At 43.0% G+C, this 18,903-nt stretch overlaps 1 protein-coding gene across 1 annotated transcript in view; it reads right to left on the bottom strand.

Moving 5' to 3' along the window:
* The window catches only part of TRPC5 (transient receptor potential cation channel subfamily C member 5), a 96,903-nt gene that overhangs the window by 59,562 nt on the left and 18,438 nt on the right, over nucleotides 1–18,903 (bottom strand). The window contains exon 2 of the mRNA XM_077826353.1: nucleotides 14,633–15,154. Within this exon, the coding sequence (XP_077682479.1) occupies nucleotides 14,633–15,154 (522 nt within the window). The remainder of the gene's footprint in view (nucleotides 1–14,632; nucleotides 15,155–18,903) is intronic.

The following is an 18,903-nucleotide window of genomic DNA, read 5'->3' as shown; positions in this document are numbered from 1 at the left end:
CAGCATGTCAGGTGACAGTCCCAAAGGGGTCTCTGTGACTGAACCCATAACACCAGTATATTTAATTTTTTTCTTCTACCGTGAAAGAGTATTTTCCTGGAATGGTGTTATATTCTTCAGCTTTCTAATCATGAAAATATATGGGTGAAGGAGAAAATGGATCTGTGCACTGTGAACACCTCTCACCTTGCTGGGAAGCCCTAGCCTATCACTCAATTTCAGAATAAATCGCTGTTATACAATGAGGGGTACACATGCTCTGTAGAAGTAGGCTTGCTAAACCATCAGGGTCAGCAGCAAAACAATGAGAACACACCAACTGCAGTCACATTATAAATGCCATTCTGAACAAGACCCCAATTTGGGACGATTATAATGAGTCAGTTTATCCATCACACTCACTCTCACTTTCCTAGAATGAAGAACTATGAAATTATCATGTTTCCAATCATGACGTATCCAAATGGCCTATTTTGATGATGCATCTATTGCAAACATAATAGAAATTGGGAGTGAAATCCTCAGTCTTTTGTCTGTGGGCTTCACAACACATTCCCCTGATGAGTTCAAGAAAAGTTGAAACCTACCCCAATCAGATCATTAATAGCACCATTTTCACCACCAAGAGGGGGCTCTGTATAAAGACTTTTTCCCATGGATATTAATATCTTTGGGCATCTCACAAACTGGAGTATGAATCAGCATGATTTACCCTTCAATGCTGACATCAGGGTAACTGGAAAGACTGTTTGTGAATGGGTGGTGTAGACCTTCAAACAAGAGAAGTCTGATGAATTTGCTTCTAAGAAACACAATGTATCACTTCTTTCCCCCATTCCATATTTCTCTGTTGTCTTGAGAAAGCAAAATCAGTCATGTCCAGTGCCATAGCTTTTGCTTCCAAAGCCGCTCCTATCATCAGCAGAAAGATTGATGCAATCTATGGAGCTAAGGGAAATGGTGTACCCCCTTAATCATTCAAGTATGTTCTTGAGTTGGTGACAGTTTCCTTTTATTTTCAACATTCTTCCCTTCTCTCTGTCCAAGATGTCATTCAGACCAGAGACTAGGGGCAAGAAAATATTAATGAAATATGATTCTTACTTTTGTTGCCTAATACATGTTACCACTAGTAAAAAAAAATCCTAACAATGTTATTCATCCATTACTAGATGGTAGCATTATCAAAAATAATGCAGCAAAGACAGAAGTGTCCAATACATATTTCTGTTCTGTTTCTGAGGATGATGAAATACTTTTACTCCAACAGCAACTAAGGATGATGATCCTCTGAGCCATGCAGTCCCTTGAAAAGCCAGTTTTAAATGTCTTGCCTTTAAAAAGCACACTAGATATAGTCAGCCTTGTGTTATTATACCTCTAGGCAATGTTGCGTTAAACCAGACAAAACCACTGGAAAATATCTCTGCACCTGGCTATCAGCAAAAAAATGTCCTTGGCTCTCCATCAAGAAAACTGAATGGGTTTAGAAATAGATATAAACAGTGTATAAATTGCTTTTATTTTTGCATACTCCACACCACATCCTTCATGAGCATGTGATATTTTTATAAGCAAACTGAAGTGCCCTTAGAAATTCTCCACGTTTACTCAAACTCTCTTGGGGATGCTGCACATCTAACCTGACACACTCAAGACACGGCTGAGCAATATACAGCATGGGTGGAATGATTGTCCATACACTCAAGTAATAAATCTCTAGATGTATTTGTCAATATAAATGTTTTGGGGAAACAGTAACTGAACTCCTTATCTAAGGGTATGTCTACACTACGAAATTAGGTCGATTTTATAGAAGTCGATTTTTAGGAAGCGATTTTATACAGTCGATTGTGTGTGTCCCCACTAAGCGCATTAAGTCGCGGAGTGCGTCCACAGTACTGTGGCTAGCGTCAACTTTTGGACCAGTGCACTGTGGGTAGCTATGCTACAGTTCCCGTAGTCTCCGCTGCCCATTGGAATTCTGGGTTGAGCTCCCAATGCCTGATGGGGCAAAAACATTGTCGCGGGTGGTTCTGCGTATATGTTGTCAGTCACCCTCCCTCCCTCCGTGAAAGCAACAGCAAACAATCATTTTGCGCCCTTTTTCCTGGGTTACCCGTGCAGACACCATAGCACGGCAAGCATGGAGCCTGCTCAGATCACCGCTGCAGTTGTGAGTATTGTAAACACCTCGTGCATTATCCTGCAGTATGTGCAGAACCTGCAAAAGCAGGCGAGGAGGCGACGATAGCGCAATCACGATAGTGATGAGGACATGGACACGGACTTCTCTCAAAGCACAGACCCAGCAGCTGTTCAATGCAAGAAGTCGCTGGGGATGGTGTAGCAGCGATCAGAGGAGAGCAGAGCAGGATCTAAAGCCTGCAGTAGGGGGCAGGAATCCCAATCTCCAATCTCAGGGGCTGCAGAAAGAGTTGTCTTTCCTGACTAGGTCTCAAAGAGCTGGACATTGTTATAGCAAGTCGTAGACCAAGGATTCAGCAGGAGCAGGTTGAGAGCCCTCCACTCCTGGGGAAGTTTCACTCTGAGCCCCTACTGCTATACAAGAAGCTGCAGGTGTTTTCCCACTCCTTTGTCCCCTCTGTCCCCTTCCCTCACTTTCTTTACCTCCCTTTTCCCTATCTCTTACTCTCTGTAAGAATCATACAAGGACCACGGTTAAAAAGTGAAAGGAAAAGTCAGCGAAACCAATATTCCTGTTGTTATTGCTGCTTGCTGTGTGCTCCACAATCTCTGTGAGAGGAAGGGGGAGATGTTTAAGGCAGGGTGGGAGGTTGAGGCAAATCGCTTGGTGGCCAATTACACGCAGCCAGACACCAGGGCGATTAGAAGAGCACAGTGGGGTGTGCTGCGCATCAGAGAAGCTTTGAAAACCAGTTTCATGACTGGCCAGGCTATCGTGTGACAGTTCTGTTTGTTTCTCCTTGATGAAAACCCGCCCCCTTGGTTGACTCTACTTCCCTGTAAGCCACCTGTCCTCCCCCCTTCGATCACCACTTTCAGAGGTAATAAAGTCATTATTGTTTCAAAATCATGCATTCTTTATTAATTCATCACACAAATAGGGGGAAAACTTGCAAAGTAGCCCGGGAGGGGTGGGTGAGGAGGGAAGCACCGGGTGAGGTGGTGGATGAGGGGAGGAGGGAAGCACAAGGCCACACTACAGTTCAAAACTTATTGAATACCAGGCTTCTGTTGTTTGGACAATCCTCTGGGGTGGAGTGGCTGGGTGCCCGGAGCCTCCCCCCAGCGTTCTTGGGTGTCTGGGTGAGGAGGATATGGAACTTGGGGAGGAGGGCAGGCGCTTATACAGGGGCTGCATCAGCGGTCTGTGCTCCTGCTGCCTTTCCTGCCGCTCCACCAGACACCTGAGCATGTCAGTTTGCTCCCCCATTAGCCTCAGCATTGCATCCTGCCTCCTCTCATTGCACTCATTTAATGCAGGGGTCGGCAACCTGCGGCATGCGTGCCGATTTTTGTTCTGTTCACCCAGGCCAGCAGCGGGCTGAGCGGGGCTGGCGGCTGGAACCCCAGACTGGCAGCGGGCTCAGCGGCTCAGCCCGCTGCCGGTCTGGGGTTCTGGCCGCCGGGTCCTGCCAGGCAGGTCCCGGCCGCCAGCCCCACTCAGCCCAGCCCGGGGTTCCGTCCATGCCCTTGGAGATTTTGGCATATATATTGGCATTTTGTCTTTTTGAATGGAGTTCTGCCTTCTCCCCATACAGCGATCAGATCCAGTACCTCCCGTTCCATCCATGCTGATGAGCTCGCCACACTGGCCAAACAGGAAATGAAATTCAAAAGTTCCCAGGGCTTTTCCTGACTACCTGGCTAGTGAATCTGAGTTGAAAGTGTTGTCCAGAGCTATCAGAGTGGAGCATTCTGGGATAGCTCCCGGAGGCCAATACCGTCGAATTGCATCCACAGTACCTCAAATCCAGAAGAGCGATGTCAATCTTAGCGCTATTCCCCTTGCCGAGGTAGAGCATAGAAACCGGTTTTAAGAGCTCTTTAAGTCAACAAAATCGGCTTGGTTGTGTGGATGGATTTAGCTTTAATTCTACCTAACGCGGCTAAATTCGACATAATCACGTACTGTAGAACAGGCCTTAGGAAACTACTTTTGAGGCTATGTCTTAAAGTAAAAGTAGTAAAAAATAAAATAACCCCCCCAACAAAACCCATCTGATTCCTTCAGATCACCTGTCAATGATTTGAAGAGTAAAGTGAGTAAGAGAGCTTGAGGATAAGCCTGCCATGAGAGAATTCCATACAGTCCTTTGATCTCTCAGTGAAAGTGTTAAGCCATCCAGCGGGAGATAAAATGCCATTTTCTCTCAGTATGGTAAAAATGGTTTGTGAGGAATTTAAATGGGCCTTATTCTCCCTGGCCTTGCATCTTGTGGAATAATTACACACACAGGACGTGGGCCTGGTTCTCCATTGTGTCATCCTTGCATAGTCAATTGCACCTGTCAGTAAAACATGGACACAAAGCACTACCAGATCACAATGCTGATATTTTGCCCACATTGATTTAGTGCAGGTACAAAGGATTTCACAGGATGGAAGGTAATTCATAATCAGGCAAAATGGTGAATAATGGCACCATTCTGGCTTAGCAGCAATTTATGCTCACTTTGCATAGGCGTAAATGACTCCTCAAGGGACAAGGCAGTGGAGAATATAGTCCTTTAGATCTGATTCCCAGCTGCCACTTTACACAACTCTGTCAGTGCCTTAAACTGGGCATAAATTATACTCTCAGTCTACCTAAGGTCCCTTTTCACTGCTAGAGCAGTGGAAATGAGAATCAGACCCTTTGTCTTCATAGTTGATTGTGTTTTTAAGTAACTGTCAAGGAAGCCTTTCCCAGACCTTAGGAAGAACTTTGTGTAAGCTGGAAAACTTGTCTCTTTCAGCTTGTCCAATACAAGTTAGTACCTCACCCACTTTGTCTCTCTAAGGAAGCCTAGAGTTTTAGAGAAGTGCCTTTTCCCCCTTCTCCTCTCGGTATAAATCCCATTGATTTTATAGAGCTTAATTCTTTGGGAAATGGATCTGAGGAACATGGATGCAAAACCACCAGATCTAACCAACACATTTCATACTGTGCCAAAGCGGCCTTAATTTTTTTGCACATCATGACGGAATGTAGCAGAACAGTTAGATCCCTTCTGTCTTCTAAATAAATGATCAAGTTCGCTTGGTATTTTGAAACTCATGACATGCAACCATTCCACACATACGATTGTTTCCATTGCCAGGAAGCTTTTGAGGGACACTGAGCATTACATAGTGGATTTGAACATATGCTACAAAAACCACCTCAGGGCACATTCTAATCTCTCTTATCATAATTGATTCTTCTCCTCCTGTGTAAAAAAGTAATTACCTTCCAGGATGCACGTGAGCTTATCCAAAAATAAACATAAACAGCTACACATTTTATTTTTCCCATTCTTTGCCCCCGAAAGGAAAGTGCTCTTACTCAGAAGTAACATATTTGTTTGTCAGTTTATAAAATATTTGCAAATGTAACTTTCTGGCCAAATCAAATGTAGAGCTGTATATGTGAAATGACCCATTTTTCTGCCATTGTGAAGATAAAACAAATATCTGTATTAGAGACACAACAGAGTCATGAGGAAGAAGAGTGCTAGCAGATGCCAATGTTTCTAGTTCCCGTCTTGCCTGTAGTAATTTCATGTTATACACAAACTCCAGCTACAGGATGGGGGGACTCAGATAGAGACATAGGGATGTAATTTTCAGGTAGAGGGACTGGTGACAAGGTCAATGAGATGCATATTAGAACTATCCCCAGAGAAGAATGAGTTGCACTGATTCAGGTAGGTGCTAGCTAAACCACTGGGACGGTTTCCTCCAACTCACTAGGTAGAGTTGCAACTCATGGTGGACAAGCCGTGTCAAGTCTTGAAGTAGATGGTGTGACTACCACATGGGTTCAGCGCCCAGGTGTGGGGGGGCAGGGCTTACTTAATATTTTGCTCGAACTTGACCCAGATAGCCAGAGTTTCAAATGTATTTAAGTGCCGTAACATGCAGAGAGGTGCCTAATGGGATTTTCAAAAGCACGTACGCAATTAAGGGCCTATCTCCCATTGATTTCAGTGGGATCTTGGCAGCTAGGCCCAGAATTTTAAAGAATTTAGGCATTGCTGAGCTCAGCATTACAACACCTAAGTGAATTAGGCTCCCAAGTGCCTACACCCCTTTTGAAAATGAGATTTAGGCACCTAAATTGATTAAGCAATTGGCACACCAGCACCTACATACTTTTAAATATCTGGGTCCTAAGATGATTAGGCACTTTTGAAAATCTCGCTAGACACCTCGCTGCAACTTTAAGTCCCTGAATGCCTTTGAAAATCTCACTGACTGGCTCAGCACGGAAATGGTCAAGACTTCAATAAGCAAGAACTGCCTTTTCTCATTATGATTTTTTTAATGGCACATTCAGAATGATGGAGCCATTAAACTGTAGTGAGAACTTGAACTTCTGTTCCTTTCACACAGCCAGAACAAAGGCAGCACACGGGGAGCAAATCTGTAGTTCCAGCACAGGGGTGTGATGAAGGGGGAAAAAACGTCAGTCAGGGGAAGACTGCAGCACTATGAACAGATGAATACACTGAATAATATATCTGGGGTATAACTGGCCTGATTCTGATCTCACACCAGTATGAATCACCAGTAACTCAAAGACCAATCCTCCACTTAAATATATGGTGGGTCTAGGTAACCTCAGCACCTCGTTTTAGAGGGAAAGGCTCCTCTGTGGACTAGAAAGTTAGACTAGTTAGAAAGCCTTGAGAATTTATCTACATAATTAAGGTAAAATGGACTCAAACCACGTTCCTTGGAAACCTTTCGTACTCACCACACTCAATTAAACAAAAAGCAGGGTGGCATTTTCAGCAGTAATTAGGCTACAATTGAGCTGGGGTTACGTACTGCTGAAGATGGGGACAGGTGCTATTGATCAAGGCAACAACTCAGGCCCAGATCTTCAAAGGCATTCAGGTACCTCAGTCAGTGGGATATGGGGAATTGCTGGTTCCCAAGTTCAGGAGGCAGGAGATATAAGGTTTATTCCTGGCTTGTGATCTTGCACAAGTCACTTGAACTATCTGTAATAGTAGGGCCAAAAATACTTCCCCGTCTTATCAGGATGTTGTGAGGCTTACTTCATTAGAATCTGCAAAGTGCATTGGTTCCTTAAAACGACTGTCTGCTCTTTGGGGAAAGGACTGTCGTTATCCAGCCCCTAGCACGATGGGGCTCTGGCCTGATTGGCCTCTAGGTACCATTGCAATATAAACATTAAATAATAACAAAAGTGATAGAGGAATGCAAAGTATTGTTCTGATTGCCCATGTGTATTGCCAAGCAGCAAATCCTAACCAATTAAATTAAGTCAAGACACCATACATGTAAAGATATGGGGCCAAATTTTCAGTTGACTGCCTTACCTGAGCTCACAAACTTTGAAGCACTATTAAAGGTAAAGGAGGCCACTGAAATTGACAGCTGAGATGAAAGGTGTGATTGCACTGTGGAAGCCTGCAGTGCCAGATTGCTACTGATAAGTGGGAAATCCTTTTGGAGTTGGAATATCCATAATATGGGCCTCTGTCACACAGGTGTGCAGGGTCATTAATCATCTCCTGCTACACAGGCCAGCGACTCTCAGAAATGCGCAGGACATAGTGGCTGGATTTGCAGCAATGGGGTTCCCGTACTGCCATGGGGTGATAGCACACATATCCCTGTTTTGGCTCCAGCCCACCTTACCACATTAAAAAAAGGCACAAAAATTATGGGATACGGATGGCATTATGGGTGGAGAAAGTTGCATGAGGGAAACTTGACCTCTTTTCATCAGCCCCCTGGCTGCGCAACTTGTGTGTCCCCTACAACGCATTACAAAAGTCCCCAAAAGGCATGGCACTGCAGGGTAGCGCACACAGGGATACCCACCCATGATGCACTGCACTTTGTGTTGACACAAGCACTCCTGGTGAGGATGCACAGAGCTGATGCAAGCAGTCGAGTATGCATGTGTTGAAGTGATATATCAACTGTGGCAGCTTTATGCAGTAGTAACCTGCATTGACTAAAGTTTGTAGAGATGGCCTGCGACTACCACTTCATTTGTCGTTAACATAATATTTGCTACCAACGGAGAGAAAGCTTCCCTGACTCAGGGCCAGGCAGTAAGTTCGCACATGATTGTATGGCTACTGGGTAAGGCTCTGAATGGAAGCATTGCCATCTGCAATGAGCCTTCACTAGCTTCTCTATCAATCATGAATAATTATCTGTCCCTGTGACAATGCATGTCTAGAGCCTACCATGTTTTTACTGGTCTAGGCAAGGAGGGATTGAGAGATATTTAAACACAGAAGCCTGTTATAGAGAGGGGTCCATGCTTGCAGACAAGACGCCCGCTGACTTTGGAGCCAGTGGGGCAAGGTGGCTCCATTTTATGCTCCGACTCAGTAGGAAAAGCCTCCTTCTGAAAACAAGTGTTCACTCCTTCCTCTCTGTCCCTCTGGAAAGCACTTTTAGTCCAATATTTTTCAATTAAGATAAAAGGAGTTTCCCCATGTCAGTCACCAAATGTCCCTGTTTACAGTTTTTACATGTTGGCAGGGATGTGTATATCTTGCCTGATGATTTGTTTTTATTATCATTATTATGCCCAACAATTAGAAACATGCTGCAGGTGGGCTGTTTGCATTCATCACTTGTTTGCAAACAGCAGGGAGCTGTGGGGGAGATCAGGGTGGTTGTTGTTTCCCTTTGGAGGCACATTCATTCTGGCCCTATGCAGCCAGACATTGCAAACAGAAACGGCACTGATTTAAAAGGACAGTTCAGTGCTTGTGTCCATTTGACGTCATTTACACACTGGAACTGACATAAGCACACCAGTGAAACATATGGAGTCATACAGCCAGCCAAACCAGACCAAAAAAAGAGGCAGAAAAATGTCAAAAAACAATTAAACAAATTACAGCTTTACAAAGTGTCAATACAGGGCAGCTCCCCACTGCAAATAATGGCTCCTACTTAATCCAGATCCATGGTGTTTCGCTACTAACAAAACACAAGGCCCAGTCACTTTACAGACTCCTGCTTGAACACTTCTGAAGAGCAGCAGCAGGATAAATGTATGTCCTGAGACACCTGGAATCCTTAGCGATCTAAGGCAGTGCTTCTCAACCAGGAGTACACAGAAGTCTTCCAGGGGTACGTCAACTCATCTAGGTGTTTGCCTAGTTTTACAACAGGCTACATAAAAAACACTAGCGAAGTCAGTACCAACTAAAATTTCATGCAGACAAAATGAGAAAGTCAGCAATTTGTCAGTAACAGTGTGCTGTGACACTTTTGTATTTTTATGTCTGATTTTGTGAGCAAGTAGTTTTAAAGTGAAGTGACACTTGGGATACACAAGGCAAATCAGACTCCTGAAAGGAGTACAGTAAGAACATAAGAACGGCCCTACTGGGTCAGACCAAAGGTCCATCCAGCCCAGTATCCTGTCTACTGACAGTGGCCAATGCCAGGTGCCCCAGGGGCAGTGAACCTAACAGGTAATGATCTAGTAATCTCTCTTCTGCCATCCATCTCCACCCTTGGACAAACAGAGGCTAGGGACACCATTCCTTACCCGTCTTGGCTAATGGCCATTAATGGACTTAACATCCATGAATTTATCCAGTTCTCTTTTAAACCCTGTTATAGTCCTAGCCTTCACAACCTCCTCAGGCAAGGAGTTCCACAGGTTGACTATGCGCTGAATGAAGAAGAACTTCCTTTTATTTGTTTTAAACCTGCTACCCATTAATTTCATTTGTGGCCCCTAGTTCTTATATTATGGGAACAAGTAAATAACTTTTCCTTATTCACTTTCTCCACACTACTCATGATTTTATATACCTCTGTCATATCCCCCCTTAGTCTCCTCTTTTCCAAGCTGAAAAGTCCTAGCCTCTTTAATCTCTCCTCATATGGGACCCGTTCCAAATCCCTAATCATTTTAGTTGCCCTTTTCTGAACCTTTTCTAATGCCAGTATATCTCTTTTGAGATGAGGGGACCACATCTGTACGCAGTATTCAAGATATGGGCGTACCATGGATTTATATAAGAGCAATACGATATTCTCCATCTTATTCTCTATCCATTTTTTAATGATTCCTAACATCCCATTTGCTTTTTTGACTGCCGCTGCACACTGCGTGGACATCTTCAGAGAACTATCCACAATGACTCCAAGATCTTTCTCCTGATTAGTTGTAGCTAAATTAGCCCCCATCATATTGTATGTATAGTTGGAGTTATTTTTTCCAATATGCATTACTTTACTTTTATCCACATTAAATTTAATTTGCCATGTTGTTTCCCAATCACTTAGTTTTATGAGATCTTTTTGAAGTTCTTCATAGTCTTCAAGACACTATCTTGAGCTGTTTAGTATCGTCTGCAAACTTCGCCACCTCACTGTTTACCCCTTTCTCCAGATCATTTATGAATAAGTAGAAAAGGATTGGTCCTAGGACTGACCCCTGGGGAACACCACTAGTTACTGCTCTCCATTCTGAAAATTTACTGTTTATTCCTACCCTTTGTTCCCTGTCTTTTAACCAGTTCTCAATCCATGAAAGGATCTTCCCTCTTATTCCATGACAACTTAATTTACATAAGAGCCTTTGGTGAGGGACCTTGGCAAAGGCTTTCTGAAAATCTAAGTACACTATGTCCACTAGATCCCCCTTGTCCACATGTTTGTTGACCCCCCCTCAAAGAACTCTAATAGATTAGTAAGACATGATCTCCCTTTACATGTTGACTTTTGCACAACAATTTATGTTCTTCTATTTGTCTGATAATTTTATTCTTTACTATTGTTTCAACTAATTTGCCTGGTACTGACATTAGACTTACCAGTCTGTAATTGCCAGGATCACCTCTAGAGCCCTTCTTAAATATTGACATTACATTAGCTATCTTCTATTCATTGAGTACAGTGGCTGATTTAAAGGACAGGTTACAAACCATAGTTAATAGTTCTGCAATTTCACATTTGAGTTCTTTCAGAACTCTTGGGTGAATGCCATCTGGTCCCGGTGACTTGTTACTGTTAAGTTTCTCAATTAATTCCAAAACCTCTTCTAGTGATACTTCAGTCTGTGACAATTCCTCAGATTTGTCACCTACAAAAGATGGCTCAAGTTTGGGAATCTCCCTAACATCCTCAGCCGTGAAGACTGAAGCAAAGAATTCATTTAGTTACTCTGCAATGACTTTATCATCTTTAAGTGCTCCTTTTGTATCTCGATTGTCCAGGGGCCCCACTGGTTGTTTAGCAGGCTCCTGCTTCTGATGTACTTAAAAAACATTTTATTATTACAGTAGACTGGAAAGGTTGAGAGCCACTGATCTAAGGTCTGGTTCTTAGCTCAGAAAATTGTGTGTGCAGGCGTGCAGCCAAGCATCATTCAGGTAAAAATAAGGCCCAATGCTATAAGGTGACAGGCAACCTCTCATTGAGGTCCACTGGAAGAAGTGGAAGGTGCCCTGTGCTTTGAAGGCTTACTCCACAAAATCCTGGTGGGATTGGTGAAAATAAGGAACAACTGTTGTGGTCAAATCAGTGTGCTTATTTATTCTGTAGTTACATAACAACCTACCCTTACTACTTTACACCATTTATGATCCCCACTGTAATTCCCTTTAAGGGCGCCACCAGCTGGAGTTTTTGTGGGACTGCCCTGATTTTGAGAAGGCTGTTCCAATTTCTCCACTGCTCCACTCACAAAAATATGAAAATAAATATAGTAAAATAACTTTTTCTCCTCCCAGTGCCAGTCACAGCTTAAACAGAAAATCTCTTCCAGTTGAAGGATCTGGCTGCCTATCTGATCTGTCTTAGTGTTTTGTATAGTATCCATCACCAGAGTAGCTAACCATGTAGGGTAAATTTTTCAAAAACACCTAACTGATTTAGGAACCTAAGTCCCTTTAGCATTTAGGCTTCTAAGTCACTTAAGTTCTTTTGAAAGTTTTATCGGTACTATCTAAGGCGATCTGGGCAGGAGTGGCCAGCTGCTCCAATGTCCCAGAACACATTGCAGCAGCAGCAGCTGGAATTCATTTAACAGTTGTGTAGCTACAGTCTATGAGATGTGCCCTTAACAAATAACACCTAAATGTACTGTGAGTCATTCCTAAAAGCTGCCACGGTGCAACTTGAGTGCTCAGCTTCCAGTATGTCCACGCTTCTCAGTCTACAACAGTAATATCAGGATGATGCTGACGTCTGTGATGTAATAGTGATGCATTGTGATGAAACGATGTCACATGAAATGTTAATGACACCCCATCACCACACTGAAAAACATCACCATGTGACATGACATAATTGTCTAGTGGGACTGTGACCTTATTTGAGTTATTCAGTGAAAGCCTGGCCCGACTGAAGTCACAGGAAATTTTGCCACTGAGTTGAACATAGCCAGGATTTCATCTGTTATGTCTCCCAGCTCCATTTAAACGATTCCCAGACTCCATCAAAGTGAGCAAAATCACAAATCCATATGAAGACTAACTGGCATGGAAGTATTTCACTCTTAGTCAACCTACAGCTTATCAATGTAGCAATCTGTTATCATGTGCTAGATATGGCCAAACTTGAGGGTCTAGCCTTGCTCTTTGCTTCTGGGGCTATGTGCTCTGCAGATATAGCAGCCCATGGGTAGAGGATGGGAAAGATGCATCTTCCACCACTCTGCAGTTTTCCCTCTGGTAATGTGGAGCAGACTTTATGGGCTATGGAATGTGTCATGTTGAGCTCTCCTCATCAATGGCATAACGCAGGGTCTTGAGTGGGGGGAGAACAGTAAAAAATAGAGTGATTAGATAGGCTTCAAAGCTTCAAGGAGGCTTTAGAAAAAACTTTCCACCCTCCCAGGTGGAAAACAAATGCAATGGACAAGTGAAATACATTAAACTCCTTAACCAGGTTAACTAGGTCTTTCCCTTTCCAACCCAGGGATGTCACAGGCAAATGACAATTGATATGTAATCCACTGAGTTCTGTCCTTGGTTTGCAAACAGAAAGAAAATCCAGAGTCAGCTAATGAAACCATGTCAGCATTTTACTCGAGTTAGATTCACGGCCCTTCTCTATTGAACGATACTGAAGTGTCTCTGGATTTCCAGGGCTTTTGGGTGGCTCTCTTTCATCTTTTAGCGGAAGCACTTCTTCCTTTTTCTGGCACTAAAGGCAGTAGTTTCCATTTCTGGGAAATTTTTCTGAGTCCCTAGAGCCTGGATGAAGCAGAGCCAAAGAATCAAACTGGGGTTTTTCAGGTGTGAAGCACTATTTGCATGGCTCTGTAGACAAAGGTCCTGTACCCAAATGTGAGAAATATGAGATTAAACTAGTGTTTGTTTACTAGCAACTGTGATTATTAAGATTGCAGATTGTCCACCATTACCTTCGTTAACAACATGCCCATAACTTTAATTGTGCAGTCACATGGGTTTGTGCATTTGGCATGTATGTAACTGGAATTTGGATATTGTAGGCCATGCTTGAATTGGCTGTTGGGGCCAATAAGATGCCTCCAAAAATATTGTTATGTGTCTCCTTTTGTCAAGGGCTTTTCCTTTCCTTTTCCAGATTTTTCCCCTTCTTCCTACCAGCAGTAGTGAAATGAGGGAGCCCAACTATAGCTCCCAACTTTGAACACTGTTTGCAAATGCATTCACAACCAGAGTGCCCACCAAGGGCACAGAGTCACAGTTTGTGCTTCACTTGAGTGCGTTCAAAATACAGCTGCAAACAAAACAGGGTGAGCATTAGGGATATGAAACACACCAGAATCATCGTCCGTAAGGCTCCTTCTTTGTGACGCCTACACAAGGCTTATTAAAATCCTCTCTGATTTTCTTCACATCTCATCACTGCAAAACTACTTAGGAATACTGAGCCTATTGCAGTCACATCCTCTCAAATTCAAATCCATGGGCCTCTGAGAAGTGGTGGGATGATGAGAGCTGTTGATACCAGCAGGAGTTCCCTTTGCACAGGCAGGCCTGCCATTGGAAAGGCCCAGGGCTTGGACTTTAGTGAGAATAGGAAGATTACTGAGGATGCCTGGAAGGGGATTTGGCGCTATCATCTTTAGAAATCATTAAAGTCTTATTAGATACCTATGGGCACAGTTTTAATTGAAGTCTGACTCAAATCTGTCCTAGACAGAAAATGAGGTACTCAGTCAATGCTAAACAGGATCACAAATGACTAATCTTGATCTTGTAGTGCGCTGCACACCTCCCAGGGAATGCTGAGGGCCCTGAGCGCTCATTGACTTCAGTTTAGAACCAGGTGGGTTTAGAACCAGCTCGTGTAGCCCTACTTGCACCTGGTCTTCCTTTCAATCCAAACACATTGGTCTCAGCTGGGTCACGGTCCTGGTGTTCCCTCAATGAACACAAGGTAGGCCAGGAAATAAGTCATTTTACTCAACATATGTGGCTTTGGCAAACCCCCACATTAAGGTGACTCTTACCTCTTTCTGATGATACTTTATTGCTACCTTTAACTTTGCCAAGTCATGACATTTTTGGGGATCCAGCTCCTCGCTCTGATCATCCCTGTGGTTGAGAATGATCTCCAGTTCCCTGGAGCTCCGTGCCTGGTCCAAAAGGTCCTTAGCAAAACGTTTGCACTGCTGGGAAAGCTCTTCGTATTCAGCCTTGAACTCATTCTCCACTTTGCTGAGCTCCTTCAGTTCCCAGCCCAGCCGGAAGGCTGTCAAAATAGGGTCCTCACTCGATAAGGCAATCAACGAAGGGCTGGCTAAGGCTTTGTAGATATTCAGCCTCGACCTGGAATGCCTCAGGCTGTCCACCTCAGAACTGGAGACACATTCCACACAGTTGCATCTGATCTGGTGGGGGCGCGGTATTGTTACCCGTCTTTGGACAAGCAGTTTGATGATTTCGTAGTTGTTGGTGTGGGCTGCCAACATTATTGGGGTGATATCAGGGGTGAATTCTGAAAACTGGGTGTCCATCATCAAGGTAGGGACCTACACATAACAGATAAATACATAATAAAATAATAATAATAATTAATTAATAACCTCATTCAGGGGAGTAGGAAATAGACATTCCTCTTGTATAGTTATACTAAACATGGCCATGCTGACTAAGCAGGGTAATTCAAAATATTTCACATTCAGCAAACCTTTTTTACTCCCTATTTAGGCAAAACTGCCTTCTCCAAAAAGTGCCCAGGGGCCCTCACTGCAGCAATCCATGGCACTTAAACTCATATGCTGATGTAAAAGTTGCTCAATACCCCATGTTCGTTTTTAAAAAGGAAGTTGATGGAAAGTAGATCCTAGTTCATAAATTGCTACTGAAAGGACAGCTGGGTTTGTGAGACAAAGGCCCAGGGAACCTCACAAAAGGAGAGCCCCCCAAACAATCAATATATTATAAATATTATTATTTATTATTTATTTATTTATAATATAGTAGTGCCTCAGAGTCCCAGTCATGGACCAGGACACCATTGTGCAAGGTGCTGTACAAACACAGAATAAAATGACGGTCCCTCGTTGAGCAAAGGGGTTGCTAACTTTTTCCCTACTCTTTTAGTAGGGACAACTCTCCAGAGGAAGAGAATGTTACATAAATGCCCTCAGATCACATTTTTTAAAAGGTTTGAAAAATGTTAAATATAAAATTAATGAGTCACAATCTACTACCAATCAGCCACTACAGGGTATGCATTATTCTGCTACCGGTGCAATTTTTAAGTCGTTAAAGGCCCAGGGCTGAAGTGGAGGTTAATGCTCACTCTATTGTGATTCATTACTGTATTCAGAGTGCAGAATTACACTGAAATGCTCATACAGACTCGCCCCTCAGTGTGTTTCCATTTGCAACATAGATAGCTCTTTTTGTTGTGTGTTAATAATCACTCAAGCGTGCTGTATTTCATGTACCTGCCGCACTCGCTCCTGTGGCTGACATTCTGCAGCTGGAAGTGTGATTGCAGGTTATGGTGAATAGCAGGCACATTTCCCTCTTGTGACTGTCAGAGGCATTTTCACAGAAGGATTTTAATGACAAGAAACATTACTCAGACCATTAAAAAAAAAAACACTCCAGCTAGTTAATAATTCTCTTTTCTGACACCTGTAACATGATGTAATGGTGGTTGTGAGGAGCAGTGATTGGATGTGGGCATCTAAAACCGTGAGTCTCTTCACTCAACGGCTCTAGTAGACTCATAAACCTCTATGCAGTCCAGCCACTAAAGCAGGACTGAAAGCCAGAGAGGTAAACTTGCGGCTACCATCTGTAATACTTTCCCCAAAACATGCAAAAAGCTAGGTGGATTGGGTGTGCTGCTGGTGAGAATGGCAAAGCAGATGACCGAGCTGGCTAGAAGTGCCAGGGCTTGCAAATATAACAAGGTGCCTGCCTGGGTACAGCAAAATAGGAGTTAATTCTCCAGCAAGCCACACCCACACAGGTGGAAAGAATTATGTTAAGGAGGCAGAGCTCCTGACTGAAGGCAATCAGGAGCTAAGGGCTTACACCAGGGAATCCGATAAAAATGGCTCACTGGGTGCACTGAGGGCAGGGGGTGGGGATGGTTATTGTGTTTGGTTGAGGGTGATGCATTACTGCTCAAGAAAGCTGCATTTGTTTTCTCTTTGTTAAACAAGGTGACTATTGTCTTTTGAGAAGCCTATTAAGCTCTTGGCAATAAACAGCATAGTGAAGCTCTCTTTGCAACGCTTTTGCTGGTTGCTCACTCTGCCACTTTAGTAACCTACCTTTCTAAATGGCAAATGAAAGGTACAGAGTTCACTTGGCCACATTTACTATAGTTTCAATCCTCAAATAAAATGCATGTATAAGTACATAATGAACCTAGTTATTTCTCTCTCTTGTATAGTCAGTCGCTATTGGCTACTATACCCAGATCCTAGGCTTCAAATTGGAAAAGAAGCAGTTTCCCCTCTGTACACCCCATTACAATCAGATGACAGGTTTAATTTGGTTCTTTCCTGATTGAATGTGCTGCATCTAGACTTGTAAAAGGAGAATATTCAGCCTTCCATGAATGACTGAGTCATGTTTCTTTAAATAAAAGACATTTGCAGACAAAATAATGACACAAGTGGGGAAGGAGCTGAGCTAAGCTACCCTGGACCTTCAGAATCTGACATCCTAGCCCTGATCTGCTGTTATTATTGTCTGTATAACAGTAGAGCCTAGACATCCAAACCAGGGTTGGAACTCTGTGCTAGGCATAATACAAACACATAGTGAGAGACAGTCCCTGCCTGGAAGAGCTTACAATCTAAATAGACAGAGAGTGGGAAAAGAAACAGATGCGCTATCAGCCCAAGGTCACACAGCAGTTCACTGGCAATGTGAGAAATAGAACCCACGTCAACTGATTTCCTCGGTAGTACCTTAAGCACTGACAACCTGGGTCCATCTCTAATTACAGCTGTATTACAAACCAAACCAACAACAGAGAGACGCCTGGTGAAAATGAGGGCTGTGATGATCCTTTTTCTTCTTCTTCTCATTCCTAATTGATCTACGCTAAAGGCAGTATGCTGGCCAGAAATGTTACATTTTGTGACTTTTTGGTGCTTTTGCATCAGACCTTGCTGGTTTTCAAATACAGATCTTGGTCTGTGACTCTTCTGTTTAAAAGTTGGCATTATGCAGAGAAATCCTCTGTTGATAACACAATATTTGATGTATTGTCATTGGAGTAATTGCTGATGCTCAGTCTGTGGCTCAGCATATATTTGCATTGTTCTTACCGGTTGAGCTCATGTTTAGGTCATCTTATTCCACATTTTAGGCTAAATTACAGTGATAGAAGTAGAATAGGAATACATTATTTTACCCCAAAGACTGTGCTAAGTGACCTGAATAACAAATTATTTTCCATTAACCTCATCCCCTGACACAAGCTGTTATGCCGAATCCCTCAGAACCCCACTGTCAGTTCTCACATAATAGCATGTGCCTTTCCTGCATTTTATCTTGGTAGTGTCAGCTTCAGAAATTAAAACTACCATTTATAACAATCGATCGAATACTTATTAACATCCTCCTGGAGTTAATCCTCACAAGGCTGGGCTACTCACCCACTACCTCATTGCCTTTTTTGATGATACTGCAATGAGCGATAATTGGATTTTTTAACTAATTCCTGTCCTATTTCGGAAACATTGCAGTTTTCCCTCACATGGAATCATTGCTCAATCTACTTCTGAGTTTTCAAACAACCAACAGAAACACTGTTTTATTCATCATTGGAAAGGCAACATTTTCTAGTAAACAATGCACAAGAGAGGGAGAACAAGGGCTTGGATTCCAGTCCAGGCTGTAACCTTGAGCAAATCACTTGACCTCTCTGACTCAGTTTCCTCCAGCTACAAGAAAAAGATAATATGCTCTTTATAACATGCTTTAAGATCATTAGATGACAGACACTCTATACATGCTAAGTAGTTATTCCTTTCCACAGTTAGAAGATGAAGACTACTAGACTACACTATGCCTCATAAAGCAATAACTTCCTTCACTCCAAATGGACCACAGTGCAGAACCTCAAAACCAAAACTATTAATCTAGAAAGGTCTGTGGGTCTGATCTAGCCACTGTCTGTTGTCAGAGGTTGGAATCAGAATCACAAGGGGTTTATTTTGAAGTTCTTGTTTGGACAGAGCTGGGAACAATTGTTCTTATGAGATTTTTGGCCCAAGGTGATCATCCTGTCCTCTTTCCAGGC

Source organism: Eretmochelys imbricata, chromosome 9 (assembly GCF_965152235.1).
Source record: "Eretmochelys imbricata isolate rEreImb1 chromosome 9, rEreImb1.hap1, whole genome shotgun sequence".
NCBI lineage: Eukaryota > Metazoa > Chordata > Testudines > Cheloniidae > Eretmochelys > Eretmochelys imbricata.
Note: the sequence above shows the minus strand (reverse complement) of the source record. Positions and strands in the feature narration are given on the sequence as shown.